This window comes from Euprymna scolopes, chromosome 31 (genome assembly GCF_053919585.1).
Source record: "Euprymna scolopes isolate OS-2025 chromosome 31, ASM5391958v1, whole genome shotgun sequence".
Classification (NCBI taxonomy): Eukaryota; Metazoa; Mollusca; class Cephalopoda; order Sepiida; family Sepiolidae; genus Euprymna; species Euprymna scolopes.
Genome location: NC_136512.1, coordinates 42,896,821 through 42,922,974, shown reverse-complemented (window position 1 = coordinate 42,922,974; position 26,154 = coordinate 42,896,821). Strand labels below are relative to the sequence as shown.

At 33.5% G+C, this 26,154-nt stretch overlaps 1 protein-coding gene across 1 annotated transcript in view; it reads right to left on the bottom strand.

Moving 5' to 3' along the window:
• LOC145255716 (transmembrane protein 132C-like) overlaps positions 1–26,154 on the bottom strand; it is a 429,514-nt gene that overhangs the window by 15,903 nt on the left and 387,457 nt on the right. Inside the window, exons 5-8 of the mRNA XM_080114311.1 lie at positions 14,584–14,779; positions 3,415–3,558; positions 2,378–2,583; positions 598–877 (exon numbers count right to left, since the gene is read on the bottom strand). Of these exons, the coding sequence (XP_079970437.1) occupies positions 598–877; positions 2,378–2,583; positions 3,415–3,558; positions 14,584–14,779 (826 nt within the window). The remainder of the gene's footprint in view (positions 1–597; positions 878–2,377; positions 2,584–3,414; positions 3,559–14,583; positions 14,780–26,154) is intronic.

Genomic DNA, 26,154 nt, shown 5'->3' with positions numbered 1-26,154 from the left:
TAGTTACTTATGGTGGATTCTGTATATATGAGATGAACTCTAAAAACATTACACTGATCTTTCTGCAATTTGGAAAAGAAATCAGATCAGAGTTAATTAATTCCAAAAATATATTTGAAAACGAAAATATATGTAAATTTGTGAATAAAAAAAATTGTATTTTTGTTTTTTAAAATTAAGAAAGCGTTTTGCTTTTTTGTAGTTCAAAAACATTTAAAAAGTATGAAGCTAGTTCTGTTTTAATAATAACAATAATATAATGAAATTAATGAATTAAAATTTCAGAAATTTTAGCATTTTTGCATGTCCTTATTTACTTGCCTTCCACAAGGACATATTTAGTTACAAAGTTGGTTTTTAATGAGGGGAAAAATTCAGTTCCCTAAAAAAAAAGAGCACTCTGAATTGGGATAAAAATTTAAATTGCCTCAGTCTAAAATGATTTCTCCTTCACTGATCAAGGACAGAAAATATGAAGTAGCATTAGAAAAGAAACATGATTTGTACATTTGTCACACTTTTCTAAAGTTTAGTGTGACCGACGGATGAAGAGATAATACTTGCCATCTGAGAAAATATGAAAAGGAGGATTCATACCTGGATTTCCGTGAGTCCTGGAGCCTGACCAATAATTACATTTCCACTAAGAGAGGCAATTCTTGGATCAGACATACGCAGACGATCCTTCACTAAATCTGTGACCCTCACATAAGTCTTTTTGCCTGTGTAATACTGCAGTTTTCCATTTTCCAGAATGCAAAAGCTAGCATACACGTCCACTGTTGTTTGTTGGTAGCGGAGTCGACACATACTGCGGTGTGGGTCGTCCATAGAGTTTGCATGGGGATGGTTATTTTTTTCCCGTTTCTTGCGACGACTAAAATAAGAAAAAGAAGTTGGAGATCAGAAGTGATTATGGTCTGAAATATTTAATCTGTACTCCGTTCAGTCTTGAAAGACAAAGGATACCCCCTGTAGGGGCAGCTGCACATGTAATTGTGAGGCAAGGGTTGCGCAATCTCCAACCACAAATAAGAAGTCCAGGATGACTGGAAACAATGCCAAAATAAGCAAAGAGCACATACAGTGCCTAGACGTGATTATACCGTTTATATATGTATATATTTATATTCGTTCAAACACTCTGGATTGTTTAATGTCTGTGCCACAATTGAGCATTTATTAGTTATTAATTCCCTTCATTTTTGTGGCAATTTTTTGGTGGCCCAGAAGTAAAGGCTTAGCAAATGGAATCAAATGTAGCTTTGTGGCTGGGTTCGAATCTCCTGACCTGCAGAAATTGTCATCCTACACTGATGATTGTGTAAGTATGAAACAGTAGTGTCTTTCTGTAGGTATAAAAGGAGAAACAATTATTTATATATATATATATATATATATATATATATATATATATATATATATATATATATATATATACCCGGTTTCTCAGCTTTTCTTGAATTTTATAGCCAAGATTGGAACTTAAAATATCAATTAAATATTTTTCATCCATTTTTTTTATAAAAAATAAATATTATTCAGGTTTATGATAATGATCGATACCGATAAGCTTTCATATGGCCACCAATCAAACAAAAATATTTGTCTTTTTAACCTTCTTAAATGTTCTGCATAGAAATTCAAAATTTAACATTTATTATACCTTTTTGCATAGATCTAAAATAGTTTGATTGTCTAAATTGAAGAAATATGAATTTTAAAACATAAGTGAACATTTAGCAAATGTTCTTAAAAAAGAAATGAATGTATTTACTTTAAAGTAACCAATATGTTAAATATATATAATGATTTGACGTGAAAAGTATTAACAATTTTATAATTGTTAATACTTTTCACGTCAAATCATTATATATATTTAACATGTTGGTTACTTTAAAGTAAATACATAAACTATGGTGTTTAATCAACCAATATAGAAAATATCAAAATGGAAATGGTAAATATGTTGGAACATTTATTTCTAATGTTATTTTGACATACTTTTTATTTTGAACGAGTTTTCAGAAATGTTAAAGAATTTTTAAAATTAATAAGGACATTAGATTGAAGGGGTTGATTTAAAAGTTCAGATTAACTATTTAACTGTGACACAGACGACATTGCTTTATATATATATTCTAGAAAAATGCCTGTTTCAGGATGAGCATAAGCAATACATATAAAATTAGTTTTACATTCTTTCTTTGCAGGGTATGGTTTAAGTTGCATCACCTAAATGGTAAAATTTGCAAAAAAATAACAATAATGAAACTTAGTTATTCACTGTGTTGTCGCAGATATATTCAAAATTCATAAAGATCAATATATATATATATATATATATATATATATATGTCTATACATAGATACTTACAGTGTGCTTCCATCCTTGGGTGTTTTCCATTTTTTGATTTGGCTCAGTTTGTTATCCGATAACTGCACATTGAGCCGTTCCTCGGGCATCCAAACTGTCACATGGGTGAAAGCTACCAACTGACGAGATTTGGCAATCACAGTGACATTACGAGAGCCAAGCTTCTCTTTGCCATCAACGTAAATGAAAGAACAGTTTTTGGACACCTGCGGGAGCAGATAAAAAGCAAAAAGACATTTGAGATGAAAACTTTTCCAGTTTCAAGAATCTTTCAGACAAAAATGACACAATAATAGAAATAACACGATAATAGAAATGACACAATAATTGAAATGACACAATAACAGAAATGACACAATAATAGAAATGACACAATAATAGAAATGACACAATAATAGAAATGACACAATAATTGATGGACGTTAAATTATGTCTCGTTGAACATCTTTAATCATTAATCTCATTTCACCTTTTAATAAGAAAAAAGCTATAGGACTGTCTAGGTAGGCATTTTTCTGCCTCTCACAGTGAGAAGATATGACACAAAATATGAAAATGGAATTGAAGAGCCAACCTCCCCCCACCCCTACCCCAAGGATGAGCATTCTGACTTTCAAAAAATATCTGGGCATCCCTATTAGTATTCTCCGGTAGGGGACCGTCAGGTGATTATCAATAAACCAAATAAATCTTCTCAAAGGAGAATCTTCCTACTGGTCCAGTTTCTTTTCATGACATACATAAGATCTCGGTATTTAATTTTCTTCTTCCTTCCTGGTTCATTGAAATCGGTATCATTAGGGACATTTAGGCTATTTTATTCATTAATTTTCCTTCTCCCCAATTTATCATACCTTTCAGTCATTTTCTGTTTTTCAACTTTTAAATGGACACACGTCATTTGTGGCAACTTGTTTCCATAGCCTGTCTGTGCAATCACCACAAATGATATTAAACAATTTGCTCCCTTGTGGATGTTTCTTTATATATCTTATACGAGAATAAAGTCATTTTTGTGATGTTCCAAATTTTGTTACCTTCAAAACATTGTCATTGCTGGAATGACAAGATGTCAGCCAAGTAACATCGTGAATATTGCCTTCATCGTTAACCACAAATATCTGTAGCGGGTAAGTCTGGATACGACCTGTAAGTGCAGCAATATTCATTATTTCGGTCACCTGAAAACAGAAAAACAATAATTAAAGCAATAATATCAGCAAAACATGGATTGATTTATATATTAGTTAAATTATTTTGTGTTGTGAAGACGCAGGCTGATTGTATAAAAAAATCCATTTGAAATAAATAGATGCATTTGACATGAACACCTGACCAGAACAACACAAGTGATTGTCAATAACGAAAATAATTGCTAGTTGAAGTAAGGTACATGTCCAGAAAAAAACAAATATGGTGTATTGTCAAAAATAAAATAACTTTTTCATTAAGACTACCTGCAAAAAAGTAGCAGCAAAATGAACTAATATGTCGCTGAATAAAACAACACTTGGATGTAGCTACATTGATTGCAAAGTCCCACAGTGGGCATCACAGGTTGTTATATGATAACAACCCCGAATTGTTATTGTCAATTGCTTGGAGATTTGGACCTGAGAAGAACCATCAAATTTCTGTGCGTGTTTATTCTGTCCTCATTAACCCACATTCCTTCACCACTGTCACTGACAATAAAGATAAATGATTATATTTTCATAAAGTAGTGTGTTATCATTCTTTTATGCACAGCAGAAATATAACATACAAAAATGTTTGCCTCCTAGCTATGATATGAGGGGATTGCAAATTGCATTGTTATGATGACTGAACTTATGAAATCATGACAAACGGACGTTAAATATTTTTAAAATTCATCCTAAATGTTTTTCATGTTACTTTGTTTAAACTTGTTTTTCTTGTTTTATTTATGTATTTATTTGTATCTACTTTTCTATCTTATTCGTCACCCTCCCCCCATGCCACAAAGTAAACTAGCGATAAAACTCAAAACAAAATGCCGGGAATTATTTTTCTCTATTAGAGTAGATAAAGTTAGGACTTTATTTAAGTAATATACTTAATATATACTATTACTGCAATACAGTGGATGTGTTATCGGTAGCTCCAGTAACTCTCGCTTCTTCTTTTTTGTCCCTCAGTCCTCATTCAATGAGTGATTTTTCTGACAAAGGGTGAAGAAAAAGCTGCTTAAAGGTCGGTAGTACTTGGTGAATAGTAGTCTGAGATATCGGAAATTTTTCTGTCTCTATGTCTGTCCTTGTGGCCATATCACTAGTAAGGGTGCTGGAGGTAAACGTTTTGTCTGGGCTGAGGTTATCCGCCTGATAGACAGGGACCCGAACCTTGGATTAACCACTAAGGAGGCTGTCCTATCAGCAGGTGCAAAGTACTAGGACTGCTGTATTGCCATTTGGTGAATGGAGTCTGGACCATGCAGTAGTCTCTGGTGGGGCCTCTCGATGCCATACTAGTGGGTAATTGTTACGGCTTTACCTTTTCATGTGCTACAAAAAAAAAAATTTCCTGTCTTTTTCTCTCTTCCTTTCCCTCGCTGTACTGCTCTAACCAAATATGCCGACCTGTTCCACAAATCCCAAAACCTCAACATGAAATATCTCCAGAAAAAAAACTCGAATAAACCTAGAACCCCATCTTCCAACGTAGACCCCTACTACCAGGTCTCCTTCTCCAACATCAGGGGTCTACGTTCCAACCTTCCTGAGGTTGAAACCCAATTACAGGAGACGAAACTGAACATATTATTTCTAAGCAAAACTGGAATAGGGCCGACCACTTCCCTAGATGAGTTCATAATTAACGGATACTCTAATTTAACAGCTAAATCTGACCCCCAAGATCGCCATGGGCATGGACTATGTGCCTACATTAAAGATGGCTTCCCGTGTGGCAGGGATATCTCTAGAGAAGATCCTAACTTACCCTATATGTGCTTCTGGGTTGCACTTGCTAACAACACTGCATTTATATTTGCCCTCTATAGGCCCCACAACAGCGGAGTTACTATCTTTAAGAGCATATCTGAGAAAATAGACCACATCCTGTCTGCACATCCCTCGGCTAACATCCACATCTGTGGTGATTTCAACATCCATAACGTGGAATGGCTGACCCATTCAAATAAGACAGATGATGAGGGGAGGTTTTGTCATGATTTTGCCATTGCTTATGACCTCACTCAGATTGTTCGCGAACCCACCCGTGTGCCCAATACACCCAGTCAATATGCAAGCCTCCTAGACCTTTTTCTCTCAACTTCCCCTGAGCTATGTTCATGTTCCGTTCATTCTCCTCAAGGATCCTCCGACCACTCCGTTGTATTAGTTAAGATAAAAACGAAATGTAATAAGTCCCCAGACGTACCCCTCCACCGTACTGTATACTGATACTCTATAGCTGACAGGGATAGCTTCCGTACATTCATATCTGATTTACCTCTGCACTCCATGTTTAAAAAGGAAGTGTCCTCTATAGTATCAGATCTGACCGAATGGTTAATTGTAGGCATAGACCAATTCATACCATCTAAAAAATTCCAACAAAAACCTAACAGCCAGCCATGGTTCTCCCCAGAATGTGCTGCTGCTATCGCGCACAGAAATCACTTTTTCCATAGCTACCAACGTAATAGATGCACTGAGACTAAAGCTGCTTTCAGGACTGCCAGCAACCACTGTAAAAGAGTAATAAAAAATGCAAGAGAGCTATATGCCCAGTCTGTTAAATCCAAGGTAGCTGATCAGCGGCTTGGTTCCCACCAGTTTTGGCAAATAACAAATAGGATCCTGAACAGAAGTGTGCGTTCTATCCCAAGCATTATCAATGGACCAGAGGTCATCTCGTCAGCGTCAGACAAGGCCAAACTATTTGCAAAAAACTTTGCAGCTAATTCTACCCTATGCGACGAAGGCCATCAACTCCCCATATTTCCTCCTATAACACAGAACACGCTAGGTAACATACAAATATCCATGCATGAGATCGCCAAGCTAATCAAGAACCTTGATTCCAGTAAAGCAACTGGCCCTGACGGCATCCCAATTATAGTGTTAAAAAAGCTTCAACCAGAACTTGCTCCCATACTTACAAAACTGTTTAAGCGCTGCCTTAAGGAGAAGTGCTTTCCGACTCCCTGGAAGACCTCATCAGTTTGCCCTGTATTTAAGAATTCAGGTGAAAAGTCATCTCCCTCTCAGTACAGACCAATAAGTCTCCTGTGTGTTATGAGTAAGTTGCTGGAATCCATATTAAATAGAGAAATAGTCAACCACCTCAGCAGAAACAAACTTCTTAGTGACACACAATATGGTTTCCGCTCTGCAAGATCTACCGCAGATGTGCTGACGGTTATATCTCACAGGATTAGTGAATCTCTTGACAAAGGCTTCCTTTCTAGGGCAATTGCTCTTGACATATAGAAAGACTTCAACAAGGTATGGCATAAGGGTCTACTTTACAAGATTTCCAGCTACGGTATAACTGGAAATGTTTTCTCAATCATTAAATCATTTCTCTCCGATAGGCTCATAAGAGTAGTGGTCGATGGACAAAAATCAGAGGCCCACAGTATTAATGCTGGAGTCCCTCAGGGGCCAATCCTGGGCTCAACTCTCTTTCTGATCTACATCAATGACCTCCCTAAACACATACTTAAATCATTCGTTGACATCTATGCTGATGACATGACCATCTACGGCAACACATCAAAGTTCTCTCTGATTCTCTCTCCTCTGATCTCGAGCACGTGGTTCAGTGGGGGAAAACGTGGCTGGTTACCTTTAATGCATCTAAAACCAAACTCCTATCCTTACATCATCAATGCTCTGATCCCCATCTGGCATCAATTGGGATGGATGGCTCTCATCTGGGAGAGGCCCCATGTTTTGACAAGCTTCTGGGTTTGACCTTTACTCCTGATCTGAAATGGAACACGTACATCAAGTCTGTTGCCAAGGTCGCTGGAAAGATGGTGGGATCCTTCTACTGCTCCAGAAGATATCTCACTACTGATGCAATTCTCTATCTAACCACTAAGAAACAGAGCCATATCTGGGCAGGAGCTGCTAAAAACAGCTTATCTTGCCTTGACAGAGTACAAAATAGACTTCGTGGCTTAGTGGGGGATGCCCTTTTCTCTACCCTGCAACCTCTCTCCCACAGAAGAGACGTTGCGAGCCTATCCTTGTTTTATCGTTATTTCCATGGCAGGTGCTCGTCTGAACTCCAATCTCTGGTCCCCCGTCGCCAATCTTTCACGAAAAACACCTGTCTAGCCGAATCCACTGTGAAAAATTTCCCCCACTCTTTATCTGTGCCTAAATCAAAACGCGGATTCCATGAACAAAGCTTCTTTCTTAGAACTGCACGCCTGTGGAACTCTGCTCCGTCTGTCTGCTTCCCACCTGACTACAACTTGGATGTGTTCAAGTCCAAGGTTAACAAATTCCTAATGAACCGCCCCCTTAAGTAAACACTTCATCAAATCTCCACACTAACGTAATGTACTTGCAATAACCCTTATCCCTGAGTGGCTTCCGGGCCTTGATAAGTGGTGACCACTGTGTAAAAAAAACAAAAAACCCTAAAAGTTTCATCTCTCTGTTGTAAATATTGACAGTGAGAGACTCTAAGAAAGGAATCCCTGTCATGAACATGAATCAGAAGCAGATCCATCATGAATTCTTGGCAACAATGCATAGAGAATGGTGGTGACGATATAGAAAAATAAATTCTGGAGCATAAAAGACTGCTTGTTTTAATCGAACCACTCTCATCTTTGTAGCTCTTCAACTTGCTGAGTAAAAAGATAGCAGGCTTTACTTTTGGAACTACCCTTGTAAGAATGACAATGATGAAACGGTTTTACAATTTATGCCTGTCAGCATGATAGCTGCTGCTGATTCTCTAATCTAGTCTTTTTGAATATTTGATAATAATCGGTTGCTATTGTCATTTGTTCAACATTTTCTAGAATTATGTATGCTTATTTGACTTGGCTACACTTAGAAAGATAAAAACGTTTTATTAAAAAAGATAAAACATTTAATTAAAAAAAACCCGTCTTTCTTAAAAATTAAGAAACATATAATAATAACAAATATTTTTTACTTTTGTATGTTTTTGTTTCATCGTTTTCTCAGAGTAGTAAAGCATTTTTCTACAGTTAAGGGTTACCTGAAGACTTCCTTTTCATTGCTTACTACACTGAAGTGTAGGGGAGGGTGCAACTTCTTTTCCAGGATTATTCCATTTACTTTTGATTCTTACAACATGCTAAGTGTTTAGAAAGGAAGGATTAAGTATCATTTTCTGAATCTGTAGTATGCCTTGACTAAGCATTGAACACTGGTGAACACTAACCATTATGCCAAATAAGCCAGTTCTCAAAGTAAGGTTGTGCAAATAATTCTCTTGTCCCATTTTTCAATTTCTTTTATTTTTATTGCTCGTTTTCGACATCCTTCATTATTTTCTCTTTTTCAAACCGGCCTGTTTGTTCTACTTCAATCTAGTTCCTCTCCTATCTGTGGGCAAAGATGCATCAAATATTGACAAGCGTCAAAATGGTGAATACTTCCAGAATTCACAGAAACAAAATTAATGAAAAAATAAAACTATTTTGAAAATAAATAAATATAAAACAAAACAAAAATAATGGACGAAATCATCTGAACTATTAATGCATGTCAGTTTTATGGAAGGAAAAAATTGGCAACAAGTAAATCTTGAAGTTAACAAGGAAAAGTGAAATTGACTTTAAATAAAAAAAACAATAGCGGATGAACATGAATTCAAATGAATAAATCACTTAAGTTTTTGTGCATACAAATAATAGGAAAAAAGTGGATAAACCATCAAATTTTATATCAAGTGGTTTTATCTGATTTTCTAAATGGTAACAGGAAAAATTAATCCATCATATTAATTTAGTTTCTGACTTTATTTTTCTATTTTTATTTTTAAAATATTAGGATGTTTTCTGATTTTTATGGATTATTTTATTTATTTGTGAACTCTTATCCTCATCTTCATAGTTGTTGTTTCATAACGTTTCGGCCAATTATTCCTCTGACCTTTGCTGAGTGTCTTAACTGCATCCTCAGTAATTACTGCCTTCCATAGTTGCTGTCATCTCACCACAGTTTTTGGTCAGCTAATCCTCTGGCAGACTTTGTGTAAAATTGAAACCGCTATTTTCAGACAATGCTCACCTAGAATCATAGATGCTATCCATTGTGCCACAGGGTCCAAAAGGAGATCATGGTTGGATTTTTTGGTCCCATAACGTGGTGAGATGACAACAACTATGGAAGGCAGTAATTACTGAGGATACAATTAAGAGACTTGGCATTCCTATCCTGTTGCGATTAACCACCTGGTGAAGGCCGGAGGAATAGTTGGCCGAAACCTCGTGAAACAACTATGAAGATAAGGATAACAGTCCGCAAATAAATAAATAAAATATGTAAATTACTCATCTCAAAGAATTCCAATAAAAGAAATTTGTGGATTGTTTTGCAAAAATTGTTTTGTGATTTTTCCAGATTAAATTGTATTTCTGTGTATTATTTTGCAAATAATTCGTGATTTAATTTTTGCAGAATTCATTTTATTTTATTTTACAAAAATGAACGAATTCATTAATTAACAAATAACAAAATTAAACAGTGTTTATCACAAATTATTATTATTGCCAACTAGACATAACGTTAGTGATAAGGTTAATGAGGATATATTTTGTTTTCTAAAAAGAACAACAAATAATAAAATGAGTCTTGATTTAAAAAAAAAAATCAGCAAAAATAAATAAATAAATAAAAACAGACAACAAATTTAATACAGTGGATTAATTTACCCTGTTACCTCTTGGAAAATCAGATAAAACTAGTCAATAAAATTTGGCAGCCATTTTGGCAGTTAAGTTCTTTAATACAGGGTGACACCCCCAAAAATGTGATATCTCCATTATTTATTCACCGATTGCCCTTATTTTACAGGACATGGCAGAATCAACGACCGTGAGTACACCAAGACCCCAGTGGGAGCTGGGACAAAGAATACACTGTGTTAAATTTCGTTTGGACAAAACACTAAGAAACAGAGCCTAATTAGAGTTGGGGCCCGTTTTTTTTGGTCACCCTGTAATCTATATATTGAAAATACTACCTTTCCAGTTATCAAGTTGTGATCAAGTTTTATTGGAAGTTGTTAGACCCATCTTGAAAATAAAATCTTTTCATTGGTCAGATTCAGTAGACCTTCAGTATATTACTGGTAAGTGTTTAAATATATAATTTCTTAATTTAGGCATTGGTTGATGAAGCAGTTATTTCAAACAAACATCATGCCCATAGCTTTTGGCAACTGCCATTCATTTTTTATATTTTAAGGATTTTACAGGCAGCCATCAATTTCTATCTTATCAGATTATAATCAACTTTTAAAAAATCTAATATTATTAAAAGCTGTTGAGAAATCCCAGATATAATCATTAGTTTACGAATAGCAGGCATTTTAATATATTTAGTGGCCATCTCGGTGATAATATTTGAAAAAATAAAATAACAAAAAACAACCCCCAAAAAAAAACAAAATGGAAACTAATAGTGCATTTCAGAAAGAAATTAAATGGTTAGTTTAAATGTTCATGCTCCTCTTGGATTAGAAAGTTGGTTCCTGATAATTTCATAAAATTCCAAGGAGATAGAATAATTCATGGCAGAGAAAACAAACAATTTCAATAAATTTTATAAGATCAAAAAAGAAAAAATTGATGAAAATTTTATTTTGGATTAACTGATTGATTTGACAAATTAACATTTTTGAATCAAATTAAAAAGGTTTTATTACATGCTTTATCTCTCAGATTTGTTTATTCATTTGGAATAATTCGTGGTGTAATAAATCCAACAGGATTTGAACTCAGTTCTCCAAATTCATAATTATCATCTAAAAATGATGGAAATTGGCAGCATCCTCTTTTTTGTAGTCACATGTAATTTGTACAACCTTGTAACTTTAATCTGTTCTCTCAACTTCCAACAACATGTCATGCTTCAATGTAGCATGTCATGGTTCAATATACAGCTTGCCTTTCTCAAAAATAACTTCTCCCTTTCTTCAAACGACTTGCTTATATATCATCTCTTACGATTGTTGAGAATTCGGCATGATTTCAGCTTTGCTTGTGCAACCATTGAAGACAAAATCACCTGAGTGTTGCCATTTTGGTTTCTTTGTCATTCAGTAACCAAACTCTACAGGATATGCACCTTTATGAATTACAGAAGAGAACGAGAGCAAAGTATACAAGCAAGTTTAGTTATTTCGTAACCACATTTTTACTATAAAAACCTCAGTTAATATGAATACTTACAATGTAATGAATAAAAATTATAGTAAAATTTGGAGTGATGGCAAAAGAAATAAAAGATGGCTGCTGGTACAAAATTTCCTTGGGCTGAAGCAATATTTCTTAAAAAACAAAATGTAAATGCATTTTCTGAAGACTAATGAGCTGCTTGAAGAATGTCTGTAAGTAAATATCCCATTAAACAAAATCTCAAATAAAGCTAAACTCATGAAATCTTATATTGTTTAAACTTGGTTGATCCGAAGTCTCATATAAATTTTTAATAGTAGACACCATCTTGAAATTAGACTAATTGCCATGTATCTATATTAGGTTCCTTTGATAGGTAATAAAAATGCTTCATTATACTGCTGTAACTGCCCTGTTCTCTTAATGTATGCTTTAAAATGGTAAGAAGAATGTCCTTGGAGTTATCTGTAATTTTAATGCAGAAAAACTTGTTATATTCTAATGCTGAGCCTTAGCAAGAAAGTTCAAGTTAGGTAGTTGTCAAATATTAGCATCTTTATGCCTAAGATTTGATTCCTTAAGGGATACAGCATTTACTTCACTTACTATGGGAGGTTATGCTTATATTATGCCCCATAAAACTCTTTAAAATACTCCAAAAAATCTGAAATTTTCACAAAAAATGTTATACTGTGGCAAGAAATTGTCTTTTGGATTTGTTCTAAAAGAGTAAAAATCGATTTTGTGTGCTTTTTTTTTTCAAGCAACTGATTATTTAAAAGGGAGATTTGAGAGCAGATTTTTTTGTACATTGCATGTTTCCTTATATTCTTTTACAGTCAATTAGGAGTTGCTTGATCAAGATGCACCAATTACAGAAGATGGCATAAATCAAATATTATTAACTAGTTTATACCGGCTCCTTGAATGGAACTACTCTAATGCTTGGGCATGTTAATCGCCATCTTTACCTAGCTTCTACTGCTATATAGCTTGGATGAAGAAAAATGAATACTGATTATGATTTTTTATGAGAAAAAACTCAGTAAAAATAAATCACTGTGAACTAATACCAAGTACTCTTAATGTCTATCAAAAAAATTATCAAAAAAGTTACTTAATTTTAAAAAGTATTTATATAACGTTAATTTCTTTAAATTCATAAAACATATGTCTACCTTTTTCAAAATCCTTTAGACTTATGTGAGATTCGAACTTGGATATTGACATTGTAAAATTACTGTTTTATTAATGTATACTCTGCCTATTCTTTTTTTTTAAAACAATCATATGTTTAAGTTTGCATATGAGGGGACACACTTTCAAAACACCATAACTTTTTAATACAGATTCCATCATGACACTGTTCAACTGTAAGGGAGTTTATTACTTTGTATGTACTCCAATTGGAAGTTTATGTCATTCTCATCCAATATATTGCCTCTAAAGCAAACAAAAACAAGTACTGAACTGGTTTTCCTATTTGGTTCCATTAGATGCTAGTAGAGATGAATCGGCTGCTATTGCTGATAACAAAATAATGATTAAAAAAATGAAGCAAACAACATAAAGAGCGACAAAATGAAGATGTAAAAAGAGTTCCACGATTTGGTGTTTAGCCAAAAGCACTCAATGTTCAGTCAAAGTTCACTGTTTACTCAAAGTCAGTTTGATAGAGTGACATAATAAACCAAAATAGTACACCTGTATGATCCCCCCCAATTATACTAACATACTTCTCTTCATGGCTAGTTTTGTTCAAACAGTGTTGCTGTTCATATGTGGAAATGCAAAAAGACGATTTATCTAAGTAGCAACTAATGCTTTATAAAACTGTGTGTGTTGTGAATTAGGTAAATTTAATACACAAAATAAACAGATAAGTGGATAAAAATACACATACAATCAATTATATATATATATATATATATATATATATACATATATATATATATATATATATATATATATATATATATATATATATATATATATATATATACTAAAAGAATACCAGTCTCAGGACTGGTAGAATTCCTCGAACAGAACAGTTTTGCATCAATTTTAAATCCACTTATAATGATTAAAGTCAATATATAATGATACAAAAACCTTATGTCTAGAATCCTTATTCTAATTTTAATAAGGATCCATAGCATGATTTTGATTCTATAACAGGTCTAAAATTTAAGGCTGATGGGATTTTAAGAAGGAACTGAAATTCATGGAATTTTCTTTAAAATTGTATCAGATATGGATCCAATTTAGTGCAAATCTGAAATATTTTAATTTTCAAATCGATGGTGTGTCCATATTATCATCACCCCCCCCCCCAAAAAAAATCCCTTTAATATACTCTAAATAAACTGAAATTTAGGAAATTAATTGATGTTTAATATCTATTGCAAAAATTTCACAAAAATCAGAACTATTTGAATTTTCACAAAGGGCTTTTATCCCCTTTTTGCCTCATTTTCATAAATCTAAATTAAACTAAATATAGTCCACATTGGCTACCCTTAGATGTGTTCCAAAATTCATAAAGATTGATTAAATAGTTAAAGGATGAATCTTGTACATACAGACAAATATATAAACATACACACATGCTTAAGTTTATAAAAATATTGATACATAGAGACACTTCTGATGATTGGTGATACTGCAAAACTGCAGTAAAATGCAGTTTAAGTACGTTTTAATATAATTTCTTATCGATATGTCTCTATAGGATATCAAGTCTCTTATTTGTCTAACATCTACTGTTTTGATTCTGTTCCGATTTTGTGACTTTTGTTTTCTTGTGTGTGTGTGTGTGTGTGTGTGTGAGAGGGGGGGTACGTACCTTCAATACTGGAATGAGCTTCTTCTCTTCCAAAGGTTGAATGTTGATTTTACTGACAAACCTTGGGTCAGGGTTAAAATAATGTTCTTGGGCTTTTCCATCCACTTCATACTCAATGCTCCAGATGATGCGTCCAACCTCAAAGCCTGAAAGATGTTCATCGACTTGCAACATCCAATGGAACACTTCCTGAGGCCTGCAAAAGAAAAAGAAAAAAAAATCAACATAATTGATTAATTGATTGCGATAAAAAAAATGTTGATGTTCTATAACATCTGCGGCTTTCTTACAAATTATTTAGCAGCAGCAGCAACATGGTTGTCATGAGGCCAGAATCACTTCAATAAGATATTTGTATAAATCAATGATAATGTGATGAAAAAAAAAATCCTATGCTAACACGATTGAAAAAGAGCTTCCATTTAAGTTGCATGTCACAGCCCTTTAAACCAGACAGAAAGAAGAACAATAAGAGAAGGAAAGTAAAAATGAATGCAGTGCAACAGGTAGGTATAAATCTGGTCAGGTGAGAATAAGGAGAGATCAAACGAGTGGATGAATAGACAAGTACAAAACACACAAACAAAACATAATGACAAAAAAAATTGAAACAATAAAATATTAATAATATATTTTTTTTATTTCATAACATAATTTTATATAACTTCGGTACTAAACATATAATTAATATATATTGCATCATTTTAAAAGATGTAACATAAAAAGTTCAATATTGATTCAAAATATCAATATTGATACTTTTAACAATTCAACTTAGTTTTTGATGTTTATAGGATGCAAAAATTATGAGGTTGAATACTTTCACCAAACAATGTAAAGATGAATAAAAATCATAACTTTTCCATAATGTATGAAATATTCATAAAGTTTTGCCATAGAAGTGTTGTTAAGTAAAAAAAAAATATTTATTTTGATCAAACTGAGTTTCAGATCCATACATCAAATTGAAAAAAATAAATCAGAAGCTGCAAATTTGTCAAAATTTTGACAACAACCAAACTTTTCAAGATCAAAAGTCAGTATCATATAAGATGTGAGAGTTCATTGGTTTCAATATTGTTCAAGTAGTAAGTCTCTATGATAAACAGAACCAAAGTTATCCCTAAAAGTGTGACGTTTATTATTTCTGTGACCTTGACTATTGACCCAGATTCTCAAAATTAAATCAGTTCTGAATCAAATCATGACTGATATATTTTGATCAAATTTTCTGGTGATTTATCAAGCCATGTGGAGACTATGTTGTAGATAAACAAACATAGTAACAGATATAACCTTCTTAGAAGTAATTTATAGATATGTTTAATAGAGTGGACATGACTGGTTAGTATATTTATCTGAGCTAGAAAGGATTTGAGGAGAAATAATCAGTTGCTGAGATATTCTTAAATCGATATATAAATGTATGGGTGATTACTTCACTCTATTGTTTATCCAGAAGAAATACGTAACTATCCATATTCCTTAACTAATTATATATTCTAAGTTGAAATCGTTGTTGTCTTCAAATGTTTTTTACTATTTTGTCATCACTTATCAAGGCCACGAACCACTAGAGGATAAGGGTTAATGAGATGGAATGGTAATCAAAGACAAGTAGAGGAACGATCAATGGTATGAACTAAGTATGATTATTCAAATCCATATTCAATAGAGAAAATTGTCAGAAAATGTGAACAACATAGCAACATCAAAACTTCCTTCCCATAAAACAATGGGGGAGAGAGAGGGAGGTACTGTTGCAATCAATTTATTTTTGCTAATTGAATGAATAGCGAAGATACATGGATTTTTCTAGGGAAAGAGTCTAGACCATTTCTTAAATGTTTTTTTCCTTGTTGATCCTGTGCAGTTGTAGAAGGTCCACATTCCCAGGTTTTGCCTTCGCTCTTTGAGAAATACTGATGGGGGTGCCCAGCCAATTTTTGCAGAACAAAGTGTTCCTCCTCTGAGGTGCTGACTCTTTTCTAGCACAATTAAATATCGGTAAACAATCATATTTTGAATAAATCATTTATTTGAATGATTTTGTAGTATAAATGTGCTTTCATCACTCATAAAATAGTTGTGATTCTGCCAGTCTCTATCATGCAACCAGAAGTCGCAAACGTCGAAATTAAGCATAGTCATTCGAAAAGGGAATGATGACTTGCAAACATGGCGACGCAAAACCGACCTCCTCCCTGTAAAAATGTTTTTGGCCAATTTTTCGATATTTGTCGTCCGAAAGATCAATCTTGAAAACGATACTGGTTTGGTCAGGTTCCAACGCGTCTGTTGGAAGGTTTTGGCACACATACAAACACACACACACACACACATACATTTTGCTTTTTGTATATTAGAAGATAACCCTTCTTTCTGTAGGGAACACAGAGAGAGAGAGAGAGAGAGAGGGAGGGAGAGAGAGAGAGGGGATAATTTATTTGTTCAACCAAAAAGTTTGTTCGTTTTTTTAATGCTATCTTTCTGACCTACTAAAGATCTATTCCTATTCTTCAAATGATGTATTTAGTATAGCACGTATGTTAACGTCAGCATATAATAAACATCCAAGCAGAGGAGTTCTTACATGTTTGCCTGTATTTCAGGCTTTGAAATAGAAGATCAAGCAGACCACTAACGACATCTGATTCTCTTTTATTACAGAAAAGGAAAGAAAAGTTAGAGAAACTTGCATTATGCCAAGTGCAAATGGAAGAATATTGTTGAAGAATGAATGTGCCAAAAATGGTTTGCTCGATTCTAAAAAGGAAATTTTTCAGTGAGAGATACTTCTTGCTCTGCCTGACCTAATATAATCGACAGTGAATAAGTTAAAGCCGAAGTTGATTGCAGACAAATTGCAGACATTCTCAAGATTTCCACATCGAGCATGGAAAATGAATTTCATAAACACGGTTATTATGATGGCTTTTGCTGGGAATTCGTTGGAAAAAATGAACAAACTTTTTAGCCAACAATAATTTTTTTTCAGGTTAAATCACCTTCAAGAACCTGATGACAACAAATATGTTTTTATCCAACTATCAATTATTCATAACACACACGCATATATATTAAAAAAAAAAAAAAAAAAATGGTATATCTTCATGTCTGTTTACTTTTAACAATAAATAATTTGTAGTGAAGTATTTTACAATGAATCTATTTTCTGTAAATTTTGCTCTGTTCTTGGTAGAAATTGAAATTTTTTGGATTTTAGTATTAATTTTTTTTTTTATTTAGAGTACATGCGAAATTTTCTTTTTATTTAGAGTACATGCGAAATTTTCTTTCTGAATGTGATCCAGGATTTAAAAAACTTGCATGACTTTAAATAAATATTTCCTGAAAACAGTTGTAAACAACTATTCCGTTTTTTTTTGGGGGGGGGGGAATATGATTCGAAAATGATTTAAATTATTAAAAAATATATATATATAACGTGCATGTATTTTTTAATAATAATAATAATAATAATATATATATATATATATATATATATATATATAGAGAGAGAGAGAGAGAGAGAGAGAGTCTAGGACTTCTGGTCTGTGGCTTTCATGGCTTGTGTGAGCTGCAGCAGTGTTTGATTGTGGAAATAATTACATATTTCACATTTAATATATACTAACAAAAGTACTCGCACTTCATGACCTTGAAAAATGATGTACACCATTTGGAGACCACCATCATGTCAGTTTTGGACATGATCGGTCCAGTGATTTGGGCTGTAGGAGAGTATATATACATATGCTATGGCCTTGACCTTTATCTTGGAAAATGATGTACACCACCCACGCTAGGGTTGGTCATGATCGGTTCAGTAGTGTGAGCTGTAGGAGATTTGCACACACACACACACACACACACACACACACACACACATTACTTCTTTATATATATGGATACATATAGTAATAAAATTAAGTTGAATAATAAATATTCAATAAGGCAAATCTATCTGGATAAAAAAGCTCTACATGATTAAGAGGAGAAAACAATAGAATAAGTTTAAAAAAGTTCCATGTGTAAACACGTTTCAGAAAATCAATTTTATTATCAACTCTACATCAGGATAAAATTTGAGAGTTTAATGATTCCTCCTTAGCAAATATTCTTTATCATTCATGTAACTTTCAGTGAAATATTCGCAATAATTTTAAAACAAAAACAACACAAAATCCAGAAAGATTTTTGCAACATTTTATCTATAATGACAATAAATTACATAAATAAAAGTAAAAAATTTGGAATCCTTTTTTAAGGGCCTCTGACTAGGTCTAAATTTTATAACCAATCTTTTTCCAATAAACCATTTTATAATGTGTTCCATAGACAAAATATTCTTGGAAAGAAGCTCTGTTCATGGAAATTCTACTTGGCGTTAGAGAGAGAAGGAAACGTTCCTTTTAGTTGTATTAGGTATGCTTAAGTTTGAAATAATATTATAATCCGTAAACGCACTGGTCGAATGGACACATGTTAAAAACTAATTCTAAACTCTAGTCATGGTGGTGGACAAAGGATTTTAGTGAAAACCTTTAATGAAAGTATCACAGTCTCTCTTTTGATAATAATAAGATGAGATTGATGGAAGATGAGGATGGGCGTGCTTGCGTGTTTATGGTAGCAAGTCATATGGATTCTCTGAGATGTTGCCATGTGGTAGATTTTTACAGAGTTTACAGATGGCAACAGAAGAAGTAGACAAAAAGACAGAAGTGAATTTGAGATTAGAGGAAAAACTCAAGAAAAAGAAGAAATGACTGTAGAAGAATGAAATATGAAGGAAGTGATGCTGGAGAATCGATGGTGATTACATTCCTGGAGAAAGAAAAAGAAGTTCATTATGATGGCTTTTGCTGGGAATTAGTTGGTCGAAGAAGAATAATAGACACAACGGACGACGGCAAATGATATTAACGACCAGTGTTAAGGCGAGCGGATGGGGAGTAGTGATGATGGGCGTTTGAATCAACGTGGAATGAATATTGATTTGAATCTTTCTATTCATTTAACAAAATTAGAACTCGGTAAAGTTGGATCTTCATTTATGGGGGCGAGAGAGGAGAAAGAGAAGGTAAAGTAGGAAAGGGGGGATGCAGGCAGAAAGAAAGGAGGATGAAGATAGTAAATTCGTATGTAAAGAAAAGAAAAATGAGAAAACTTGGAGAAAGAGAATGAGAAGGAAGAATAGAACAACAACAATGGTGGAAGAAGGAGAGAAAGAAACAATGAGGAGGAGAAGTAGGAGTATGGAATGGAAGAAAACAAAGATGAGGAAGAGAAAGAAGAGGAAATAATAAGGCGAAGGAAGAAGAGGAAATAATAAGGCGAAGGAAGAAGAGGAAATAAGGCGAAGGAAAGGAGACTTTTTTCTGACAACACTTCATGCAATGTAACATTATTGGACCTTAATTAGTGGATTTTTTTCCAACAAAATTTTCAATATTGGTATTTATCACTCAATTACCTTAGCCCTTTGAGTGCTAAAACGCCATTAATCTCCCACATGCAAAGGTTCTACATACTATGCAAAGACGGGCTTTTGGCAGTGACTATTTCTACCATGCAATTATGATTCTAGCTTATCATGTCGACCATAGATGCACAGTTATAAAAATCAATATAACACCTAACCATTTGAGGTATAGACTTTCATATGTGACCATATATGTATACACAAGACTCCATTATGTGTATTTGTTTGTTTTTCTGTTTTATGCCAAATCAACTCTTTCTGGATAATTGAATGCTGAAACACAATGCATATTACATAGGATTCATTAAACATGAACTGAATGTTCATATCTTTGAATGTTCATATCTTTGAATGTTCATATCTTTGAATGTTGTGGATTCATTTTGTTATGTTGATGACATGACCTGTACTGATGGGAGATGTCAATTAAATTCAATCTCGTATGTACAAACTGCATGAGGATTAGCGTGTTGTGACTTTCTTTGCATTTGAACCTGTCATTCACTTGCACTTGTTACCCACGGTTAAATTAATAACTTATTTGTTTGTCATGTAATGTGTGAGTGAATACTGAGCTCTCATTAATTTACGAGTCTTTCTGAGAATGAAGACAATGACAAGACTATGATTTGATGGATTTATGATATATGTCTTGATGACAGTGTTAATGAGTGTAAAGATCGCCAGACTAAGTCAGTTTTGTAACATGTTGTAATGAACATGTTGAATGAAGCTTGGATTGGAGAAATAACCCCCCCCCACACACACACACACACTTCAGTTGAGGGTAACTGAGGAAAAGACTTGAGGTGACAGTCAAAAATAACTTCAAGCAGTGACACTTTGAAACTATCATACTTGATTTAGTAATTTAATCTGTCTGAGAATGTAGATGAATGGCAAGACTATGATTTGATGAATTTAGTTAAATCTGACTTCTTTTCATTAAGGTTGAAAGTGCCCAGACTGGAGGCAGGTCTGCATTTCAACTGCTTACGATAGTACAGACATGTTGAACGAATCTCTCGATGGATAAATAGATCTACATGCATCAGAGTTGAGGGTGGTGGCTTGCCTGGTGATGCTAGAGGCCAAATTCTTGATTATACATCCCAAAGACTCCAGTATAAGTTCTAGTATTGAGATTATGAGAATAAGAAATAATTTGAATATGATTGGATGCCCAAATCCACCACTCTATTACCCCTCTTTCCTACATGTCACCAGTTAAGGGTAATCAGAAAAACAGATCCAAGAAGACTTGGAGTGACTCACTCAGAAATGCCCTCAACCAATGGCACATCAAAACCAACAAAAATTATAGAATTTCATAGAGAAAAGCATATTGTACCTCCATGACCATCAGATGTGGAAAAGAGACGTTAACACAAGAAGAAGAAGAAGAAGAAGAAGAAGAAGAAGAAGAAGATGTTTTTCAATTTTATACATTTTTTGAAAACAGAAGAAAACAAAATGAGTTATTTCGTTAAGAAGTTTTGTAGTCATGTTATGATTGTAGCAATTATTTTTTTCAACATATGGGAAAATTATTTTTTTCAATAAACGTGGAAATTATTTTTTTTCAACAAACGGTGAAGTTATTGTTTTTTTTTTCAATAAATGGGGAAATTATTTTTTCAATAAACGTGGAAATTTTATTTTTTTAACAAGCAGAGAAATTATTTTTTCAATAAACGTGGAAATTATTTTTTTTCAACAAACGGTGAAGTTATTGTTTTTTTTTTTCAATAAATGGGGAAATTATTTTTTCAATAAACGGGGAAATTTTATTTTTTTAACAAGCAGAGAAATTATTTTTTCAATAAACGAGAAATTAAAAAAAAAAATTTTTTTTCAATCCTTAAGGGAGCAGTGGATGATTTTAATTAATTTGCAAAGATAAAACTTGTTTTGTAAACGTAAAAATGTTAAATAATAAAATCGATATACTTAAGATGCATCCATTCAATCTAACAAAAACAAAAACTATTTTACAATAAAGCAGACAGAGCCTTTTATAGGAATGTGTGGACGCTTGTAATACACGACATGACTCCTCCTCCTCCTCCTCCTCCTCCTCCCTATCATTAATATCATCATCACTGATTTGCTCATTTAGCATTGAAAATGCTATTTCAAACCCAAGTGTGACAGAATGAGCAAATTCAGTTTTAAACTATTGCATCTGTTCTGTTATAATGAAACCGTTCTCCCAGGCATTTCTCTCCTCTTGGAGAGGGGATGGGGTAGCGTTAGTCAACAAGAAATTGTCAAAAATCGACTGTTAATTAGATAACTTAGCATTTAGATAATCTACACATATATTAGCAAAAATATGCATGGAGGGGGAAATATTATTGCTGGTAATAGTTTGAAAAGTTTATGTTCCTATGTTTATTTCATACTGAAGAGGCATGAATGGACAAGCAATGGATTCTCTAATCTTGTTTGTCATCAAGACTTGTTCAAGATTCATTAACATTCTCTTCTTTCATTTGCTTTGGCTCAATAAAGTTCTTTTAAATGATAGAATGAGACTTTGTCTTCTTATTCTAAGTTGTATTTCCTTTTTATTATGCTATTTCAAACAAAAACATAACAAACTGACGAAAGGGTGGGCCGACCGACGAAAGCTTTTATAGAAATTTGAGGACGTATCTAATAAAAGATGAAAATGATATTAAATAGGAATGAAATGAAAATTCTGATTTTGTTGTCATAATTATATTCCGCGCTCTCTCTCTTTTAGAACTAAATGGTTTCTGAGATTAATAACTTTATTTTAGAAGCGTGTGCAAGTGTGTGTGTGTGTGGTAAATATATATGGAGAGAGAGATAGAGAGATAGAGAGAGAGAGAGAAAGAGAGAGAGAGAGAGAAAGAGAGAGAGTGGGGGGGAGATGGACGTACAAAGAGAAAGAGAGTAGTTTCTCCAAATAAACAGGGAAAGAGAGGAGAACATTTGAGAAAATAGAAGAAGAAATATAGAAAAAGGTAAATAAAAAAAAGCGATTGGTTTGAATCTCTCTCTCTCTCTCTCTCTCTCTCTCTCTCTCTCTCTCTCTCTCTCTCTCTTCAAGAACTACATTATTTGTGGGGTAAATACTTTCTTAGAAGTAAGAGAGAAGGAGGGAGAGAGAGAGTGTGTGATGCAAAGAGTAAGAGTATGATCTATTCAAATATACAAGGTGAGAGAGGACAACGATTGCAAAAATAGAAAATATAAAAAGAGAAAAAGGATGGAGATTTGGTATCTGTCTTTCTGAAGCAATAACTCTACTGTTATTAACTTTTAATGTTCAATTCAGAAAGCAGTGTAGTATCCATTCTGTTTTCATGATAATATTCTCCCAGTAATTATCTCCTCCATATCTATTATGTAATTATGGTATCATTCTCCCTGAGATTACATTCTTGTCTTTGCATGGGGAAGGGGTAGTGTACTATCTGTTCTATTGTAATTAAACCATTCTCCCAGGCATTACACTGTCTTTTTTTTTGGGGGGGGGCAGTGTAGTCTATCTTTGTTATCTATACTGGCAAAAATCTGTAACAAGAGGAGCATATTCTTGCTAGAAGTAAAAAACTTAAATGGTTTGTCTCTTTTTTTGTTCAGCATCTGAATTATTCTGGCGTTATTCAATATCAAAACATAACAGCTATTGTAAATAAAGGTGACCATTATAAATGATTCGGACTTGATCTCCATTATATAGAATATTGCATAGTGTCATCAATAAGAATATGGGCATATTGAGGTTTACAAATGAAATATATTTACACAGGAAGTACAGTCCTAAGGATGGGCTTCCTCTTAAATAGTAATATTCCAAAGATGGAGGGATAAATCTCTCATTTGAGAGGCAGTCTCACTTGTGAAAAAATACTGAGTTGAGCCTCAGCTTAGTTTTGGAAAACTGGTCTTATGTTTTAGGTGTTGGATTTCTATCTCATTAAAAACAATTGTGTCACAGCTAAGCCTTATGTGGGTTTTATGGAATTTTAATATATGTGCAAAGCTCATTATAAATAAACAACAAATGTAGCACTGTCTGGGAATCACTATATAAGCCCCCCCCCCCCGGTCTCGAGTTGAGTACTCTTGATACTTGATATCGCCTGCTACTGCTTTAGTGTAAATGCAAAGCTTTTTGTATATAAACAAATGGAGAACTGTGGGAGTGGCAGTTAATGTTTGCATAAAAGCATTGTTAGATATAATTGTTCTAATGGACAGAGCAACTGACTATCAACTATCCATGGTTGTTGGTTCAATCCCAGGTTTGGAATGGGTGCTTGTTTAGCCACACTTAAGAGCTGTCATAAAATGAAACAGTCGGTCTGTGACAGACAGACTGTTTCATTTTATGACAGCTTTTAAGTTCTTTATGACAGAAGGGAGAGGTTTATATAGACATCCATAGACTCTGTGGATGTCTATATAAGCCCCTCCCTTCTTGGGTAGAGCACTCTTGGTAATTGATATCATCTGCTACTGGAAGCTCTTTATAAATAAACAAATGGAGAACTGTGGGAGTGGTAGTCAAGATTTTTATAAAAGCATTGAGTTAGTGGCCTAATGGATAGACCTATTGACTATTAAGTGGATGGTTTGATTCAATCCCTAGCTCATACTGAAGAGCTATGATACAGTGAAACTGTCTGTGAATTACATACATGACAAAAATACCCGGTGTAGACTTGCTTTAAATGGAATGACATTTTATCCAATTTAAAACTAAATATTATCACATTCTAGAAAGAAAGAAAAAATTGCTTTAAAAAGTTATGGATGTGTTCCATAATTTTAAGCTCTAGTTGGCAAATTTATTATTAAGATTAGCTATTGCACTGTTTCAAATAAAGTGGTTATTATACTACAATACGAAGGGGACAGAATAGATAGAAGAGAGACTAAAAGGAAAAGATTGATTGCAAGAAAGAGAGAGAGAGAGAGAGAGAGAGAGAGAGAGAGAGAGAGGACGGGCCTCAGATGAGAGAAACAGAATAAAATAGAATAAAAGTTTATATTAAGCAAAGACAGATGAAAGAGGACGCCTCTATAGAGAGGGTTAATGGGAAAATAAAGAAAGGAAAACAAAAAAGATGAAGAAATCATATAAAGCAAATAAAATTAAAAAACTACAAAGAAATTTTAAAAGATATTGTAGTAAAGAAAATGAAGAAAAAGCAAAAAATCCGGAAGAAGAAAAGATTTTAACATAAGAAAATCAGTCTCCATTTTGTATTTTGTTTTACATTTTTCCCTTTTTATCAACTGAATCATATTTTCACTTCAAGTCAAGGTTACATAAAACTAAACATTTCAACAAAGTCAGTCAAGAGATTCTAAAAAGGGAAAATTACTATTTAAAAAAAAATATATATTCAGTTTTTATAAATGTTGAAGGCAGATGTTTCGTTTTACAATATGTAAATTTTTGAAGTTGGAGGGAAAGTAGTATATATTCATATGGATGGAGTATGTTTAGGAAACTTTTGCCTTTAATAACCAGCAGAGCCTTGGCCCTATCGCCCAAAGGAAGTTTGATGATTTATAGAAGTGAAACCTAGCCAGTAAGAGTTGACGGCATGTGTTGCATGGAGAGAAATGACATGAGAATGCTATAGTGTATAATGTGAGCTAAAGAGAGGCTTAGTCCTGATGACGTCAGAGGATGATTAAATCTGCACAGTATATGGAGAGGTGTATAGTTACATTGAAAAAATGAATGGGAGTTCAATAGATGTATAATATTTGAATTAGCAGGGTTAGTTTTTAGGGAAGGCTAATGGAATCATGAGAAGAAATGATAAGGATGGACTTGAATGAAAGAGAAATTAATAAAAACCTGGTCAGAAATAGGTTAGTTTGGAAATCAATTTCTAAAAATTGTCCAACACATGTCAGCATGTAAAATGGACATTAAACTGATGATGATGATGATGATGATGATGATGATGATGATGATGATGATGATTGGAGCTTATTTACTACCATAAAAAGTGCCTTATTATTTAAAACCAAAAGTTCATTTCAATCATCATAAGTCTTAGGATAGAATACTGCTGCCACCCGTGAGG